General features: G+C 37.0%; 1 protein-coding gene across 1 annotated transcript; it reads left to right on the plus strand.

The window, feature by feature from the left end:
* The first annotated feature begins 1,933 nt into the window (after positions 1 to 1,933).
* On the plus strand, positions 1,934 to 16,151 carry LOC123250254 (ribonuclease P protein subunit p30-like). Its single transcript, XM_044679270.1, has 3 exons — positions 1,934 to 2,079; positions 5,016 to 5,147; positions 14,877 to 16,151. Exons 1-3 carry the CDS (start codon positions 1,934 to 1,936, stop codon positions 15,679 to 15,681), a joined length of 1,083 nt encoding a protein of 360 aa, XP_044535205.1. The 3' UTR covers positions 15,682 to 16,151.
* Positions 16,152 to 18,604: the final 2,453 nt, after the last annotated feature.

Here is an 18,604-nt window from a genome sequence, read left to right on the forward strand (position 1 = left end):
GATTTCTTAAGTAGAATATTGGCATTACTGCTCTGAAAAGTACTAGGAGTCTATATTCACATACGAAAGACAAAGCCACTCCCAGGAAAATAAGCAGGATACAGTAAAGAACTGCACTCCTAACCCATTATATATTTGTTGAATAAATTAGCCAAAGTGGTTATTGAAGCCATAAAAGGAAAAGGAATTTAGGTTTCCAGGTACGGAGCTCTTTTGTTAAGCCATAGGACTTTTCATTTATACTAATTATAAAAATGATTTGTCTGAATAATAGGGTATCTTAAAAAGAAATCATTTTTATCACTTTCAAGAGCATAACTACCCACGAAACTAAGTGTTACCTACTCTAGACCATTAGGGGATCAGTTGTAACGAACAGAGAAGCACTTCAGTTATTATACTATAAACAGTGCTTCTGAAGTGCAGGAAAGTCGAATGTTCTTTAAAGTTTTAAATATTTCTCCTTCACTATATAGTGGTTACACTACTAATTTGAACTATTGATGAAGAAAATTGTTTTTTTTAAACAGAGACATTTCAGCCCCCTGCCAAATAAATGAAATCCCAACAATGAGGTTTTACTATATAATCTGTACTATAATTGTGATTATTTTATCTATTATAATTGTGTGAATTTCTTTAGGTGAATGCTTGTGATGAAGCTCACGAACTGAAGAGGAAACTAATTGTCCAAATAGAGGTAAATATTCTCTAGATCAAGAGATGGAAGGGATAAGCTCGACCTTCTCATTTTACAGATGGGGAAAACTGAATCTCAGGGGAAGAGTTTAATTTGCCAAAGCTTACCCAAGAGGTAAGTGAAAGAAGTAGGTAGGTAGTATTTGAACTCAAGTCCTGTAACTTCAAAGCCAAACTTTTTCCATTGAACTGGACAGCTTTGATTTTACTATAACAATAAAATGGGTAGTGCAAAAGTTCATTCACCCCCACGAAGATAAAGTGGCTTTGTTGTTAAAATAATTTTATTACTGGTTTTTTGCCAAGAATTGAGTCAGGGACCTTTCTTTTCTTCCTCTCACCTAGAGGGTCTACTGACTAGAGCTTGATATATGTGGGGTTCATTTTCATTTCTGTTCCAGATACTGTGAAAAGCCTGCCTTTGCCTCATATAGTAGAAAAAGCACCGGAGTCAAGAATCTGTGTTTGATCCACAGTTCAGGGGTTTCCTAACTGGGCACGCTTAGGCAAGTTAATCAATCTATCCGAAATCTAGTTTCAGCAGCTCTAAAATAGATGATGCTAATTGTTAGGAGGTTGTCAAATGAAGCAGTGCAGCTTGGTAGAAATTGGACTATAACTGGGTTCAATTTGAAAAAAAAAATAACCTGCTCAATACTGAGTGAGCCATTTCACTCTCCATACCTGAGTTTCCCCATCTCTAAGTTGAAGAGGTTGGTCCACAGGCCAGCTAAGGTCCCTTAGAGCTCTAAATCTAGAATTCAAAGTAAACTGTAGACTTTAAGTCCTCTATGTTTATTTTTCCATTTTCCTCTACTCTCCTCCCCAGCTTCCTTTCTACAAATTTTATCTCTTTCCCAACTGATTTTATTTTTTTAAACCCTTACCTTCTCTCTTAGTGTTAATTCTAAGACAAAAGAATGACAAGGGGTAGCAATTAGAGTTAAGTGACTTGCCCAGAGTCACACAGCTAGGAAGTGTCTGAGGCTTCACACAGTTGTTAAGAGGACGATGTATTATGAACCCTAGGATGCTATATACAAATGTGAATTATTAATGTAATTATTATTAAATATTAACCATTTATTTGTTTGTAGGACATAGCCCACAGTTTCCTTGGGAATAAAAGCTTTACATAACTCGGATAAAATTGGCAGGGATCAAAAGAACTTACTTACATCAATCGGTGTTTCTAAGTTTTCTTTATTATTCTTTTTAGAACTTTTACAAAGACATGACTGTAATGAATACAGAGCTGGAGAAATACCAGTTGAGACAACAAGAGGAGGCAGAGGCCGAAATGTTTAAAATGAGGGATGCTAAAGATATGAAATCAACGCCTCATCAAACACCATGTTTAGGGGCAAATACTTCAAAATGGTAAGTGTGAAGAAAGGGGGAAACCTGTTTTATATAAAAAAAAAAAGTAAAAAAAGTAGCTCAAACCTTGCCTACCTCCACATCTCTGCAGAGTACCACATGTGGACAATAACGATGGCAAACGAGAGGAATGTTTCCTTTAATAACTTAAGACAACGACTGTCTTGACGTGGGCATCACATTCAGAATAGAAATCCCTTTAGGACAGAAGATGATATATTTAATCTTCCTGTCTTCTGTCCCTACCTGGTACAAAAGAGTGCTGAATTGAATTGAATGAGGCATAATCAGAAGGCTCTTTGGGTGATGCTATCAGTTAAAGAATTTAGGAGTGATTGTATAACTTCCATCTAGAATGAGAAGATAAAAATAAAAGGAAAAAATGGAAAAGCACCATGTGGTCGAGAAAGAAAATAGTGAAGCCCTCAGATACGTCCTAGCTGTGTGATCCTGGGCAAATCACTTATATGCCACACCAATTCCCTAGTCCTGACCTCTCTTCTGTCTTAGAATAAGTATTTCTTATTTTTTTTAAACCCTTACCTTCCATTTTAGAATTAATGCTGAGTATTAGTTCCAAGGCAGAAGAGTGATAAGGGCTAGATAATGGAGGTTATGTGACTTGCCCAGGGTCACACAATCAGGAAGTGTCTGAGGTCAGATTTTAACCCAGGACCTCCCATCTTTTGACTTGATTCTCAATCTACTTAACAACCTAGCTGCCCCCCAGAATAGGTATTTCTTTTTTTTTTTAATTTCTTTTAATTGATTAATTAATTTATTTTTAAGTATTTTCCATGGTTACATGATTCATGTTCTCTCCCTCCTCTCTTCCCTCCCTGTTCCTGGAGTGGACAAGCAATTCCACTGGGTTATACATGTATGTATTATCACTCAATACATATTTCCATATTATAGAATAGATATTTCTAAGATAGAAAGGTAAGGGTTAAAAAAAAAAGGATAGGGTATAAATCCCAGAAAGCTTTCCATGACAATGTTTAGAGACAAAAAGGGAGGGGAAAGTATTTCAAATTAAAATGAACAGGGCAGCTGGGTAGCTCAGTGGAGTGAGAGTCAGGCCTAGAGACAGGAGGTCCTGGGTTCAAACCCGGCCTCAGCCACTTCCCAGCTGTGTGACCCTGGGCAGGTCACTTGACCCCCATGGCCCACCCTTACCACTCTTCCACCTATGAGACAATACACCGAAGTACAAGGGTTTAAAAAAAAAATTAAAATGAACAATCTGGGCTTTTTTAAGGGGCAAAAACTTTTAAAATGATTAAAATTATTATTTTAAAACTACTTAGTAAGTGTTTTTGGGTGCTCACAATTTGGGGTTTTAGTCATATTGGGTATGTAAGATCTCATTTACGGACATTTTATAAATGAAAACCAATGGATAGGACAGAGATGTGTAGGTATGTGCCTATGTGTATATATATATATATATGTCTATGCATATATGTATATGTTTGGAAACATATATATGTATTCCACTGTACTTGAATGATAAATGAAAAGACTTAAAATATTAATTAAAATACAATTTAATTTATTTGACTTGTTTTGAAAGTTTACATGGCATCAAGGGAAATGATACAAAATATCAAGGCTTCAAGTTAAAATCTCTCTCATTGAACTGATCACCAGAAAGATTAAATAATGTTAATTGTTACCTAATTTATTTTTTGGAATGCATCTTACGAACCCAATACTCAATGCTCAATCTATGATCTCAGAAACTTGGTAGCACCTTCCAATGGTAAGAGTCAAGCCTCATCCACACCTGCCGGTCCGACGTGCCTGGTCTTATGTTCTCCCCTAAGTGTGTTGGGGAGAGGAGTGGGCATTGGGGGAGGGGAGGGAGGGAGGCAGCCAGGGTTCTGGCACTTTCCCCCAACAACCCAAAGGTACCAGGGGAGCCCTCTGGCCCTACCACACTCCTCCGGCAGAGCTGGCGCTGGAAGTTATCCCATTCCTTGATGATGATTTTTACTCTTGGTTTGTTGAGCGTTCCTTGTTAGTTCTCCGTAGCTTCCAACTACCAGAAGCTTCTCTGTTGCTCTCTGTATAAAACTCACCTCTAGTTCCACATCTGGCTGCCATATGGCAACCCTAATAGAATGTTAATGTTTAAAAAATGGACTTTTGCTTTCATGGGAAGCTTGAGGTCAGTAAAAGGGCTTCTTGATTTCCCCCAAATAATCTATTCCACTCTTCCTTCCTTCTCATTCTCATCCCACATGTAAATTCTGTTTGAAAAGCTCATATGTTGAGATAAAGAAATTCCGCTCCCACTTGGTTTTCCTTGGATGTTGGACAAGCCAGACTCCTCTGAGTGGTTACAGGTCTCTTCTAGGAGACTTTTGCAACATTCCGAGACTTGGTGGTTCACGTTAGCTCAATGTCACCAGAACACATCCGTGGGAAATCCCTTTTCTCGTGGACTGTCTGCTGGACGGCCTCTATCACAGTGGCCAATATCTAGGACAAACATATCTATTTTATGTCTAAACATTTTTTGTACCCAAGGCTCTCCCTTCAATATCTGCCCTCTTGCGAAGGGAGATCTGGTTTAGGGGATGAGCTCTTATCTAAAGAGACCACAAGAGCTGGATTTATTTATTTACTCACTTATTCACTCACTCATTTCTTCACATCCATTCATCTATTCAGCTTTAGCAATGCCGTGGGTCCAGGAAGCAGGATTGTCTCAACCTCCCATATTTGCTCCCCTCACTAATTGCCTAGATAGGTTTCCTAGTATAAGCCTTGGAGTTTGAGCCTGCTTTTGATCATTTCCCTCACAAATTTTTTGCAGAGGTTATGAAAAAAGACTATGTTTAAGGTTTCAGAGAAAAAAAAGAGATCATGTCTATATTTTGAAGTTATGATGCCTTTGATTATCTAATGATATTTTTTGTTTTTGGCAGGAAACGTGTACTATGGTCTTTTGTGTTTTTCTATGCCTCCATCAGCATTGGATTTTTATGTTATGTATTTTTTATTGATCCGACATTTGTCTTTGAAACAATGATCCCTGGGATTCTTGGGCGCCGAAGAATGTGGGAACTGAAGGAGCTTGTTGCTCCCTTCTGGAATCTGGAAATGGAAGACTTGTTGCCTTCTTAAAGGAAAGGCATATGCCATTAGCCTACTAACTTTTTCCCATTAAAATTCTGGCTGTTATTATATAATTGTTATTACTTTATTTTTAATAGAATTCCACTTTTGAAAATATTAAGCATTAGATGACCTTAGAACAAAAATAAAGTATTCATGTTCTACCTTAGAAACAGAAAATTGTTTATTCTACCCTCTGACTTCCTGGCTCACACCCCTCATTGATGCATCTTCTTCAAACTACTGACTTTCTTTCTCAAGTAGTTAATGATAAAGGACTGTGAATAAGAAGAACCTTAGTGGCTTCCCCTCGAGCAGTGATTCTCAAAATTTTTGGTCTCATGTTCCTTTTAGATTCTCAAAAATTATTGAGGAGCAGGTGGCATTAGGCCTGGAGTAGGGAGGACTTGGGTTTAAATCTAGCCTCAGACACTTCCTAGCTGTGTGACCCAGGGCAAGTCATTTAACCAACCCCTTACTACTCTTCTGCTTTGGAACCACTATACAGTATTGATTCTAAGATGGAAGGGAAGGCTTTAAAAAAATTATTGTTGATTATTGCAATGATCAAAGTTCTTAAGTCTTTTAGATTTGTTTGTTTTTACAGTATTGATATTGTAGTATAATCTTTTCATTCTGCTTAATTCATTTTGCATCTGTTCATACAATCTTTCCAGTTTTCTCTAAAATCATCCCCTTCGTCATTTCTTAAAACACAATAGTATTTAATCACATTCACATACCATAACAGCCATTCCCCAAATGATGGGCATCCCCTCAGTTTCTAATCCTTTGCAATCACAATCAGAGTTGCTATAAATATTTCTGCACATATGAATTCTTTCTTTGGTCTTTTTGGGGATGTAGACCTAGTAGTGATGTTAATGGGTCAAATAGTATGCACATTATAATTGTTTTGGAGAAATAGTTCTAAATTGATTTTTAGAATGACTAGGCCAGTTCATAGTTTCACCAACACTGCATTAAAGAACCTCTTTTCTCAAAGCTCCTTGAGCATTTGCCATTTTCCCTTTTTTGGTCAATTTTGTTAGTCTGAAGGGTGAGAGGTGAAACTTCAGAGCTATTATAATTTGTACTTTTCTAGTTTTTAGTAATTTAGAGAATTTTTCATGTGACTTTTGAAAGATTGGATTTTTTTTCTCAAAAGATTGCCTGTTCATATCCTTTGACCATTTATCAACTGGGGAATGACAAGTAATACAGGATTTTTAAAAGGACAGAAAGATTTAATATTTAACACTTGGAATTTTAGTTGCATTAGACCACATATCTATCTGTTTTAAAAACACAGAGATTAAGGGAGAGTAGGATCAGGACAAAGATAGAAATTAGATAATATATTGAGAAAATGGGTTTTTGAATACTGTGAAATCTTAAAAAAAAACAAGCAAGTCCATACTAAACATTCTTCCAAATGACTGAGTTAACCAACCACATTTTCCTAACATTAAAAATAAATTTCCAATATCCAAACATCTCATGAGTAAAACCTTATCATATTTTTGCTTGTTTCTCTAGATCCACCAGACTCTGGGAGTTTAGGATTTTCTTAAAGACATTGCTAATAACTGAGATTAAGTTTTGTCAAGTTCTAGAATCAGAGTTGTGATCTGGCAATCTTCAGCACCACCACCAACTCCCAAAATAAAAATCAAGTCAATTTAATTCACAAACACATAGGGAAAAAATCAATGATGGGTCAGCTGTTCTCTTTAGTGGTAGGGACGGGAAGGGAGTTTAACATTTTTAAAGATAAGAATCCTATCAAAATTTTATTTTTCTGTTAATATGACAGGTAAATTACTTTTGGTACTCAAGAAATGACAGGTGATTTTTGGCTCACCTGGTTTTAAATTAAGAGGAATAAAGAACAGATGCAATTTCCTAGTGGCCGTTAGAAATTCTTTCCTTTTTGTGGCAGGAAGAATATCCTAAGCTCCATCCATCCTTCACCCACATGAAAATTAGGCTAGTTTTTCCTTTAAAAGTATTGAAAGTGTCTTTGAGATATGATTGGTTCAAGAGACTAAAGTTGGGAAAATTGATATAAGTTCCTGATCATCTAGGTACAGACTAGCCAGAATGCTAGAGGCTGGTGCCCTGATGTAAGCTTTTTTTTTTTTTTTTTTTTTTTAGATTATAGACCATGAACAGCAGTGGGAAGCTTTGATCGCCTGAGTCAATATTTTTTTAAACATTTATTAATATTCATTTTTAACATGGTTACAAGATTCATGCTCCTACTTTCCCCTTCATCCCCCCCCCCGCAATCCCCCCACCCATGGCCGATGCACATTTCCACTGGTTGTAACATGTGTCATTGATCAAGACCTATTTCCAAATTGTTGATAGTTGCATTGATGTGATAGTTTCGAGTCTACATCCTCAATCATGTCCACCTCAACCCATGCATTCAAGCAGTTGTTTTTCTTATATGTTTCCTCTCCTGCAGATCTTCCTCTGAATGTGGATAGAGTTCTTTTCCATAAATCCCTCAGAATTGACCTGGATCATTGCATTGCTGCTAGCACAGAAGTCCATTATGTTCGATTGTACCACAGTGTATCAGCCTCTGTGTACAATGTTCTTCTGGTTCTGCTCCTTTCACTCTGCATCAATTCCTGGAAGTCTTTCCAGTTCACATGGAATTCCTCCAGTTTATTATTCCTTTTAGCACAATAGTATTCCATCACTAGCATATACCACGATTTGTTCAGCCATTCCCCAATTGAAGGACATACCCTCCTTTTCCAGTTTTTTGCCACCACAAAAAGTGCAGCTATAAATATTTTCATACAAGTCTGTTTATCTATGATCTCTTTGGGGTACAATCCCAACAATGGTATGGCTGGATCAAAGGGCAGGCATTCTTTTATAGTCCTTTGAGCATAGTTCCGAATTGCCCTCCAGAATGGTTAGATCAGTTCACAGCTCCACCAGCAATGCATTAATGTCCCAATCTGAGTCAATATTTTATCCCAGATATTATACCTGTCTCTTCCCTGCTCTGAAAACCTTTCCCCTAACATGGATAACAATTCTAGTTTTCATTTTTATTTTTCTAAATCCTTACCTTCCATCTTAGAATCAATACTGTGTATTGGTTCTAAGGCAGAAGAGTGGTAAAAGCTAGGCAATGGGGGTTAAGTGACTTGCCCAGGGTCACACAGCTAGGAAGTGTCTGAGGCCAAATTCAAACCCAGGACTTCCCATCTCTGGGACTGACTCTCAATCCACTGAGCCACCCAGCTGCCCGCTTATTCCTTGTTTAATGCATTCCAAGTTTCTCATTTCATTACAGTTTTGGACCTAAACTACCAATAGGCAGGTCTTATTTGGGCCCAGGCAATAGCTTCTCCTTTGAAATGTTTGAATTTGAATGACATTGATGTTTAACTGAGTTTGATAGAACAACCTCATTAGCAGGTCTAAGCCCGCCAGCGCTCCCTTGACACATTTTTGTGACACAAAAAGAATTAACAGCATCTATTTTTCCCCCCAAAGAGTGTTTGGCTTGCACGTTGCATTAATGTTTTGTTTTACAGACGACCAACATGTTTAAACTACTTATTTCAACACTTGCAAATAGAAAAATGAAAAGGCTAACATTTTATTATCAGCATTTAGGGGCCATTTTTTGGGGTGGAATAATTTAGTATTTTGTTGTACTCAGACCAGAACTAGTTAAAAGGCAATATATACATGAAAGCTGATTTTGGTTTTGTGTTACCTTGAAGTCTGCTCGTGAGTCAGAATTGTTGTTCAAATTTCAGAGTTTTAAAAAAACAATCGTAGATGTGGAAGGCCTGGACTCGAATCCTACATCTGCCATATTCAGAACGTGAACAAGGAACTTGATCTCCCTCAGCCTCAGTTTTTTCATTGGCAAAATCGGGATAATAAAACTTGGAGAGCTGATTTTAAATGTTGTTGTGAGACCGAAAGGGGAAAATGCATGCCCCAAACTTAACATAAATCTTATCGTTATGTGATAAATGCCAGATCCTGGAGCTTGCAGTAATGCTCTTCTTGGTCATTGGTTGACCATTTGGGAGTTTTGGGGTCTACCTCCAGCCACGTGTGACTGAGCACCGAAGGATGCTTGCTTTGAGATCACAAATAGGCATTCTATTACTGGCTGCTAAATAGGAATTGCTGATGAATCAGGGGCTGTTTAAAAGGTAATGTAAGAAAAATAACCAACTAAAAATAAAAGGTAGCGTCCTACCTTCCTCCTCTCCGTTTCCAGTCACGTCCCGTGAGAGGTGGTGGAGGCTCCATCGCTGGCCCTCCTCTTCCAGCTGCCATGTGAAGATTCCCCAGATCACGTTTCTTCCCATGGCAAGCCCGATTCAAGGTTTTGGGCTGTTCATTTTTTCCTTATCTTAGATAAACGAGTATTCTAAATGAACATGCCCAGGCTTGGAAACAACCCTGTGGGTTCAAGAATTTTAGAAGTGTTTCCTTTTGATCAGAGCTAACTGGGAGCAAGGAGAAGAGTTGGCAGCCCCTATTCCAGCACTCTCGGACAAGGTGACCTTCTGCAGTAGTGCGATGGCCCCTTGGGGGCTTCCACTGAAGGCATGCTCCGTCCCATTCAGCTAAACGGAAGCAGAATTGCTTCTGAGCTTATATGAGCATGTTGTTGCTGCTATCATTCCATCGTTCAGTTATTTCTGACTCTTCGTGACCCCATGGACCAAAACTGAGGCTTTCTCTGGTGCAGGGAGGAGAGGGAAGGAGATCCCTGGGAATTCTGATGTAGTCAACAAACAAATTAATTCCTTAAAATTAAAAAATAAGCTCGGGGAAGAAGTGGGATTACACTGTTTTTTAGTGACTTGTCTTTAAACTTAAAAAAAATTAAAATGATATGTACAATATGCAACTATTTATGTAATAAATCATAATATTTGATTATTGAAGAGATAAATTCTCACATTTGTTATGTTCAAAAAAAATCTACATCTCATTCTTCTTCTCCCCCAGCCTCCTACCCTTCCTCCTTTCTCAAGAAGGCGGGTAACCTATAAAATATAGTGTTGTACATATATTATTACATAATACATATTTTCCTGTTTATCATGTGAAACAAGATGCAAACTGCTTACATTAGAGAAAAATTCCTTGGAGGAAATAAAGTGAAGAATGACATGTTTCCATTATTGTTTGTATTCTGTTCCCTCTATGGCAGGGGATATCCTTTTTTGGCATGAATCTGTGAATAAGAGAGTAATTAAGAGAAGAAACTTATATCATCTATTAAGTCAAGCAGTAGATTTCATAGGAATTAAGCTCATTTGACCAGTCAGTCCATCAACAAACATTTATTAAGTGCCTACTATGTGCCAGACACTGGGCTAAATGCTGGCGATTCAAAAAAGGGTAGAAGATAGTCCCTACCCTCAAAGAGCTCACAATCCAATGGGGAAGACAATAAATAGACGATTATATATAAATAAGGATAAATTGGAAGTAATCAACAGGGGGAAGGCACTAGAATTAAGAGATCAGGAAAAGCTTCTCATTGAAGGTGGAGTTTTAGCTGGGACTTGAAGGAAGCCAGAGAACCCAGGAGGCAGAGATGAGGAAGGAGAGAATTCCAGGAACGGGGGACAGTCAGTGCAAATGCCTGGTGTCAGGAGATGAAGTGTCTAAACTAACTTATGTAATAGGTGATCCTGAAGAAGCTACACATCTATCTATGCCGTAGCACTAGGAATTGTTTAGGTGACGTGTGCCTTACTGTAATTGCAAATGTTTATTGCTGCATATGAAAATGCTGAGTTGTGCTTTTAATTTATTGTTTGCTAGGATGCTCGTTCACTTGTGTGCCTGTGCTATGCTTGTAGTGTAGCCACCCAGTTGTGAACTGTTGCTCACTGTTTATTTGCATACATACTAAGGATTATGATTAGCTTTGCTTTCCTTTGCTTTGCTGTTTATGATTACTTGGGGAAAGAGCATGGAAGAAGCATTTATTAAGCACCTCGTATGCAAAAGTGTGTGACCCTGGGCAAGCCACTTAACCCTTTCCTCTCTTCTGCCTTGGAAACCTATACTTAGTATTAATTCTAAGGCAGAAGTTAAGGGTTTAAAAAAAATTTGTGAATTAAACAATAGGTAGCTGACCTGCTATTCTCTCCAGGATGAGAAAGTAAGCCTTAAATGTCAAAAGACTGAGATCATGCCACAAACTTGGTCTAAAATATAGATCTCCTAGCCACTCCTCTGTCCGGAACTGTGGTATTTTCCTTGATCACTCTCAAGCTTAAGCATTGCTGCCAGAAAAGATCCTATAGCAATTATTGCTTCCTGGTGTGTCTTCCCTGTTGTGGATTTTGAAATAGCTCAGATGACTGTTTTTATTCAAGAATAAAACGTCGTTACTCTTTCATTCATGAGTCATATAAAACTACCTTTATGAATGCATCCTCCATTCTAGACTTTTTATCTCATTATATTCACAACTCCAAGCTACGAAAAGATAAATTTGCTAAGGTAAAAAGGTTGAGAAAAGTACTTGAATGAAAACAAAGAGGAAACCTATTTCCATTGGGGACTGAGATTTTTAAAAAAACAACTTAGATATTGAGTCTAGATTAAATACTTGATATGTTATGTCATCATAGAGGGAAGACCCTGATTTTCATATTTCCCCTATCAAAAGTAGTCTAGATTCCCAGGAATTTATAATAAAAGCTATATATAAAAATAAAAGTATAATAAAAGCTAACTTGTATATATAGCACATTATAATTCATGTACATTATCTCATTTTATTCCTGAAAAATAACTCTCCTCCAAATCTTGTGAAATGAGTGGTACAGATATTAATGGTATGATAAAAAAAAAATCCAAATTGAGGTAGCTAGGTAGCACAATGAATAAAGCATCAGGCTTAGAATCAGAAGGACTTGGATTCAAATCTGACCTTATATGTGACCCTAGGAGAGCCACTTAACCCCAATTGCCTAGCCTTTGCTACTATTCTGTCTTAGGATTGATAATAAGACAGAAGGTAAGGTTTTAAAAAAATAAGATTCATCTTTTTATTCAGTCACCATCATATAGTTATAATTTTTTATAACTGGAGAATCATTGGAACTGTATCAGCAGATAGGACATGGTAGGAAGATGAGATGAAATCTCCAGTAGCAAAACTTACCTCCATGAACTTAATAGATCTCATTTTACAGAAGAGGCTCTGGAGACCCAGAGGGGTTAATGGATTTGTCAATTGTCATACAGTTACTAAGTGACAGAGCCAGAATTTGAATGTAGATCTTTTCAATCTAAGCTTTCCCCCTCCAACACTATTCTACCCAGTCAAATGGATAGGTTGATGGTTGAAAAAAGTCTTTATAAGCTCTTATGTTCCAGGCATTATGCTACATGTTGGGGGTGCAAAAAGTCAGCAAGACAGTTCTTGTCCTCAATAAGTTTATGTTCGAATGAGGAAAACATGGATAGGGGACTAGAATTAGAAAAACAGGGAAAGGGAGAGGAGTTGGCCAAGGATACACATGGGACAATGTGTAGAGCTGACAAGGAAATGGCACCGTAGCCTGGCTTCAGGCAAGAGTGGAAGCTCCTTGATATCCAGGACTGTCTTTTTTTCTTTTTTTTATTCCCAGTGCTGAGCATGGTACCTGGTACACAGTGAACACTTAAAAACTGTCTGTTGAGTTAATGAATGAATATTGAATGAAGATATAATGAAATCTCACCTATTTGGAGCCCATGATGGCAAGGATGGGTCAGTTAAAGTGAACTGATTTACATATATAGTGGTTTGGTTTTATTGAAGTATATAAGACACTTCTCACTGAACTCTTGATTCCCATGTTATTTAGATTCAATGTTAAGAAAATATATGGGTCAAGCCCTCATTAAGAAACTACTCTTTGAAAAGATTGAGTCCCATTTGGGTTGCATGGTTAAGCCTGGGGCAGCTAAGTGGATAGAGCACCAGGCTTGGAGACAGGAGGTGCTGGGTTCAAATTTGGCCTCAGACCCCCTTGGTCAAGTTAAGTATTTAACCTCTTGCTGTTCTTCTGTCTTGGAACCAATACTCAGTATCACTTCTTTTTTTTTTTTTTTAATTTTTTAAACCCTTAACTTCAGTGTATTGGCTCCTTGGTGGAAGAGTGGTAAGGGTGGGCCATGGAGGTCAAGTGACTTGCCCAGGGTCACACAGCTGGCAAGTGTCTGAGGCCAGCTTTGAACCCAGGACCTCCCATCTCTAGGCCTGACTCTCAATCCACTGAGCTATCCAGCTGCCCCGTTTCAGTATCACTTCTAAGACAAAAGGTAAGGGTTTTAAAAAAAAAGATCAGAAAAGAATTATGCATTAATAGCAAACTATTTAACTAGAAAGGAATAATATAGAAAGCTTGAATGGTTTATGTATGCCTTTATATGCAAATGATGAAAAAAGTTACAAAAGAAAGTTAGTGCATGGGATAGGTATTAGGAAGAGAGAGAGAGATGTTTAACCCCACTGTTTAAAAGGCTAGATTAAAAAAAAAATTCTAGCTAGGAGTTTTCTTGATGAATTTTGAATTACTGATATTTAATGAACTTCTTGAAGCAAAGTAAAACTAGTTCTGGGGTTTCTTCATTTGTCCTTAGGCGAAGAGGGGAAGGGTAGGGGGAAAAAGCCTGCTGAATCACCAGTCTTCCCCATTGTTTTGTTTCCACACAAAATCACATGATATTCTCCCAAAAGGGTAAGGTAATAAATGTAGCAAAGGTAGTAAATGGAGAGTAGAAGCTTTTGGTGGGGAAAAAAAAAGTAGCTGGATCTAGTTAGTTACACTCACATTCCAAGGGTTGGGGCTAGAGGAAGAAGGAGTACAACTCCTTTTGGTTATCAGCTGCAACCTCAAAACTTAAGACTGTACCAAGGGCCATAATAACAAGATAAATAGTAGGAGAAAACTCAAACAGTAGGATCATTCTCAGGTCCCATACACAAATGAGTACAGTATCATGTGCTGGTAGAGAAGAGAAAAATGTCCCAGGAAAATTCATGTTTTGACTCCAGTACTTTTTTGTTTTATGTCATGGCTGCAAAAACTCATGTCTGAGTTCATAGCTCCATCTCCCAGGAATCATTTGTATCTTGCTGGTGGCATTTCTTGGCATAGTTCTGGAATTCCCTTGCCACTGTCTTCTTCCCCTCCAAGTTCATCTCAACTTAATCCTGGTATCCTGAAATTTTTTTCTTTCTCCCTTCCCAGAATGATTCAGTCATTAACATTCCTAAATTAGTACAACTTGGTACCCATTGAGTTTAACTGATAGTTTATCCTTAGGAGAAGATTTTGCCAACTCTAAGGATTGGAAGTAATGAGGGAATTTCTGATAAGAAAGTTTAGGGGCGGTAGGGGTAGAGGGATAGGAATGGGGAGAGGAAAGGGGAAGGAAGGAAAGGGAGAGAAAGAGAGAGGTGGGGAGAGAGAATGTATTAAGCTCAAAACACTTGGAATACAAATACAAGATAAAGAAAAGAAAGATCCATGGAAAAAGAACAAAACAAAAAAAGAAACAAAAAAGAAGGAAGAGGAGGTGAAAGGTTGGGATAGTCCTAGTCCTCTAAGGGACTGCCCTAAGCAGGGCAGGCTTAGGCACTTCCTCAAAAAAAGATTGGGTAGGTTTGTGGATTTGAACCTGAGGAAGAGTTCAGACACTAAAGCACTTAAAGGGCTTGTGGAGAATGCAGCTCATCTTGGATATTCAACTGTTGCCATTAATCATGTTGTGGACTTTAAGGAAAAGAAGCAGGAAATCGACAAACCAATAGTTCCTTCTGAACTCTTTTCCTCTTTACCTATTGTACAGGGGAAATCGAAACCAATTAAAATTTTAAGTAGACTGACACTTATAGTATCAGATCCATCACACTGCAATGTTCTGAGAGCAACATCTTCTCGTGTCAAGCTATATGACATTGTTGCAGTTTTTCCAAAGACAGAAAAACTTTTCCACGTTGCTTGCACTAGTTTGGATGTGGATTTGGTATGCATAACAGTAACAGAGAAGTTGCCATTTTACTTTAGAAGACCTCCTATTAATGTGGCAATTGAACGAGGCATTGGGTTTGAGCTTACTTATTCTTCTGCCATTAAAGATTCCACGATGAGGAGATACACCATTTCCAATGCACTTAGTTTGATGCAGATCTGCAAAGGGAAGAATGTAATTGTATCTAGTGGTGCAGAAAGGCCTTTAGAAATAAGAGGACCATATGACATAGCAAACTTAGGCTTATTGTTTGGACTCTCTGAAAGTGATGCCAAAGCAGCAGTATCCACAAATTGCCGAGCAATACTTCTTCATGGAGAAACCAGAAAGACTGCTTTTGGTATTATTTATACAACAAAGAAGCCAAGAACAACTGAAGAGGATGACAGTGTTCCAGCATGCAAAAAAGCCAAATGTGAGGACTGACAAAGAATTGCCTTGACTTTGATCAGCCCATAATTCTTTTTCCATTGACTAACACCAACAATCATGAAGAAAACACTTTACCTGGATTACTGCTTGAATTTTATCTTGGAAGTGATCGTTTTATAAACTTTTATATTACAGTCATTAAAAATAGGGAACAGACTAATGAACCACCAGTAATAACCTTAGAATTGTTTAATTTAGATAAACTTTGTTTAAATGAAAAACAGAATAATACTATTTTGTCCCTGCTTGCAAATAAGACGTTGTAAAGAACATAAATAGTTGACAAATTGTTCTAATTAATTGAAATGTCACCTTATCTCTATCTCTTGTTCTTTACATACTTTAATGCTCTTTTATTCAATAGTTTCGGACAGCTAAGTACTTCAGGAGATAGATTGTCAGACCTGAAGTCAGGAAGGCTCATCTTTCTGAGTTCAAATCCAACCTCAGATACTTAAGAGCTCTGCGACCCTGGGCAAGACACTTAACTCTGCCTTGGTTTCCTCATCTGTAAGATGAACTGAAGAAGGAAATGGCAAACCACTCTAATCTTTGCCAAGAAAACCCCAAATGGGGTCATGAAGAGTCCCTGAACAACAAATCAGCAACTTAATTTATTTTTTCCATATTGCTACTCAAAATAAATAGTATAGTTAGGAGAATGTTAAAATTTGCTCTCTGAGTAAAACATTTGTAGTATTGAATTTGAGGTGAACTTGTCCTTTTTCAGGGGACGGAGCATCTTTTTTCTTTTAAAATTTTGTTGCATAAGAAAAAAAATATTACTGTATTTGTTTTTACACAATGAATATTTCCCAACAAATACTTAAATGTATTCCCCCCCCCACACACACACCCAACAAGCCAGATTTATTCTTAACAGAAAGGAGAGCTATGTCTCTTCACTGATAGTACTAACATTGACCATTGATTGTATTTTAACCATTTGTGGCTTCTCTTTGTTGACTTGATTTATTTTGTAGAAAAAATCATGTAACTTGTTTACCTCTGCTTTTTTCACATGACTTCTTAAATCTTCCATGTTTCCCTGAATTCTTCATATTTGTCATTCTTTACAGTCATATTATATTTATAGCGACAATTTGTTCATTCCCTAAATATATGGTGTGTGTTTTATGTCTAAAAAAAAAAAAAAAAAAAAAAAGATTGGGTAATAGGGCCCATGATCATAGGCACCTTCCAAATTTAATAAGACTGCTATTAGAATTCTCATTTTCCTCATCATTAGCCCAGGAAGAACAAGAAGAAAATTTGAGAACTATAGTAATATAATTGATTATACACATACATACACAGGGTTAAGGTCAATGGCTGGAACAAAATCTATTAGGCATCATCTGAGAAAAAGAAGGCAGGAGTCACAATCATGATATCTGACAAAGCCAAAGTAAAAATAGATCTGATTAAAAGAGATAGGGAAGGTAATTACATTCTAATAAAAGCCAGCATAGACAATGAGGAAATAGCAGTACTCAACATGTATTCACTAAATGGTATAGCATCCAAATTTTTTTTTAAACCCTTAACTTCTGTGTATTGGTTCCTTGGTGGAAGAATGGTAAGGGTAGGCAATGGGGGTCAAGTGACTTGCCCAGGGTCACACAGCTGGGAAGTGTCTGAGGAGCATCCAAATTTTTAAAGGAGAAACTATTGGAGCTTAAGGAGGAACTAGATAGTAAAACTATACTAGTAGGAGACCTGAACCTATTTCTAGCAGATCTAGATAAATCAATCCAAAAAATAAACATGAAAGAGGTAAGAGATGTGAATGAAATCTTAGAAAAATTGGAGTAAATAGATAGATGGAGAAAAATAAAAAGGGACAAAAATGAAGTGCTTCTTTTCAGCAGCATTTGGTCCGTTCACAAAGATTGACCATGTACTAGGGCACAAAAACATGGCAAACAAATGCAAAAAAGCAGAAAAAATAAATGCAACCTTTTCAGATCATAATGCAATAAACATAATAATTAGCAAGGGTACATGGAAAGGCAAACCAAAAAGTAATTGGAAATTAAATAATATGATTCTCCAAAATTGGTTAATTAAAGAACAAATCATAGAAACAATACTTTTGAAGAAAATGACAATGATGAGACATCATATCAAAATCTATGGGATGCAATCAAAGTGGTAACTCAGGGGGAAATTTATATCCTTGAGTGCATATATTAACAAATTAGGGAGGGCAGAGGTCAATGAATTGGGCATGCAAATTAAAAAACTAGAAATAGAACAAATTAAAAATCCCCAGATAACAAAATTTGAAATCCTAAAAATTTAAGGAGAAATTAATAAAATTGAAAGTGAAAGAACTATTGAATTAATAAGTAAGATTAGAAGCTGATACTTTGAAAAAACAAATAAAATGGATAAAGTACTGGTTAATCTAATTTAAAAAAGAAAAGAAGAAAACCAAATTAACAGTATCAAAGATGAAAAGGGTGACCTCACCTCTAATGAAGAGGAAATTAAGGCAATCATTAAAAACTATTTTGCCCAATTATATGGCAATAATATGGCAATTATATGGCATATATAATAAAAATATAATTATATGGCAATATATAGCAAGCTAGGTGATATGGATGAATATTTATGAAAACATAAATTGCCTAGATTAACAGCAGAAGAAATTATATAGTGGTTTGGTTTTATTTAAATAATCCCATATCAGAAAAAGAAATTGAACAAACCATCAAAGAACTCCCTAAGAAAAAACCCCCAGGGCCTGATGGATTCACAAATGAATTCTATCAAACATTCAAAGAACAACAAATCCCAATACTATACAAACTATTTGACATAATAAGCAAAGAAGGAATTCTATCAAATTCCTTTTCTGACACAAATATGGTACTGATTCCAAAGCCAGGTAGATCAAAAACAGAGAAAG

This window comes from Gracilinanus agilis, chromosome 5 (assembly GCF_016433145.1).
Source record: "Gracilinanus agilis isolate LMUSP501 chromosome 5, AgileGrace, whole genome shotgun sequence".
Lineage (NCBI taxonomy): Eukaryota > Metazoa > Chordata > Mammalia > Didelphimorphia > Didelphidae > Gracilinanus > Gracilinanus agilis.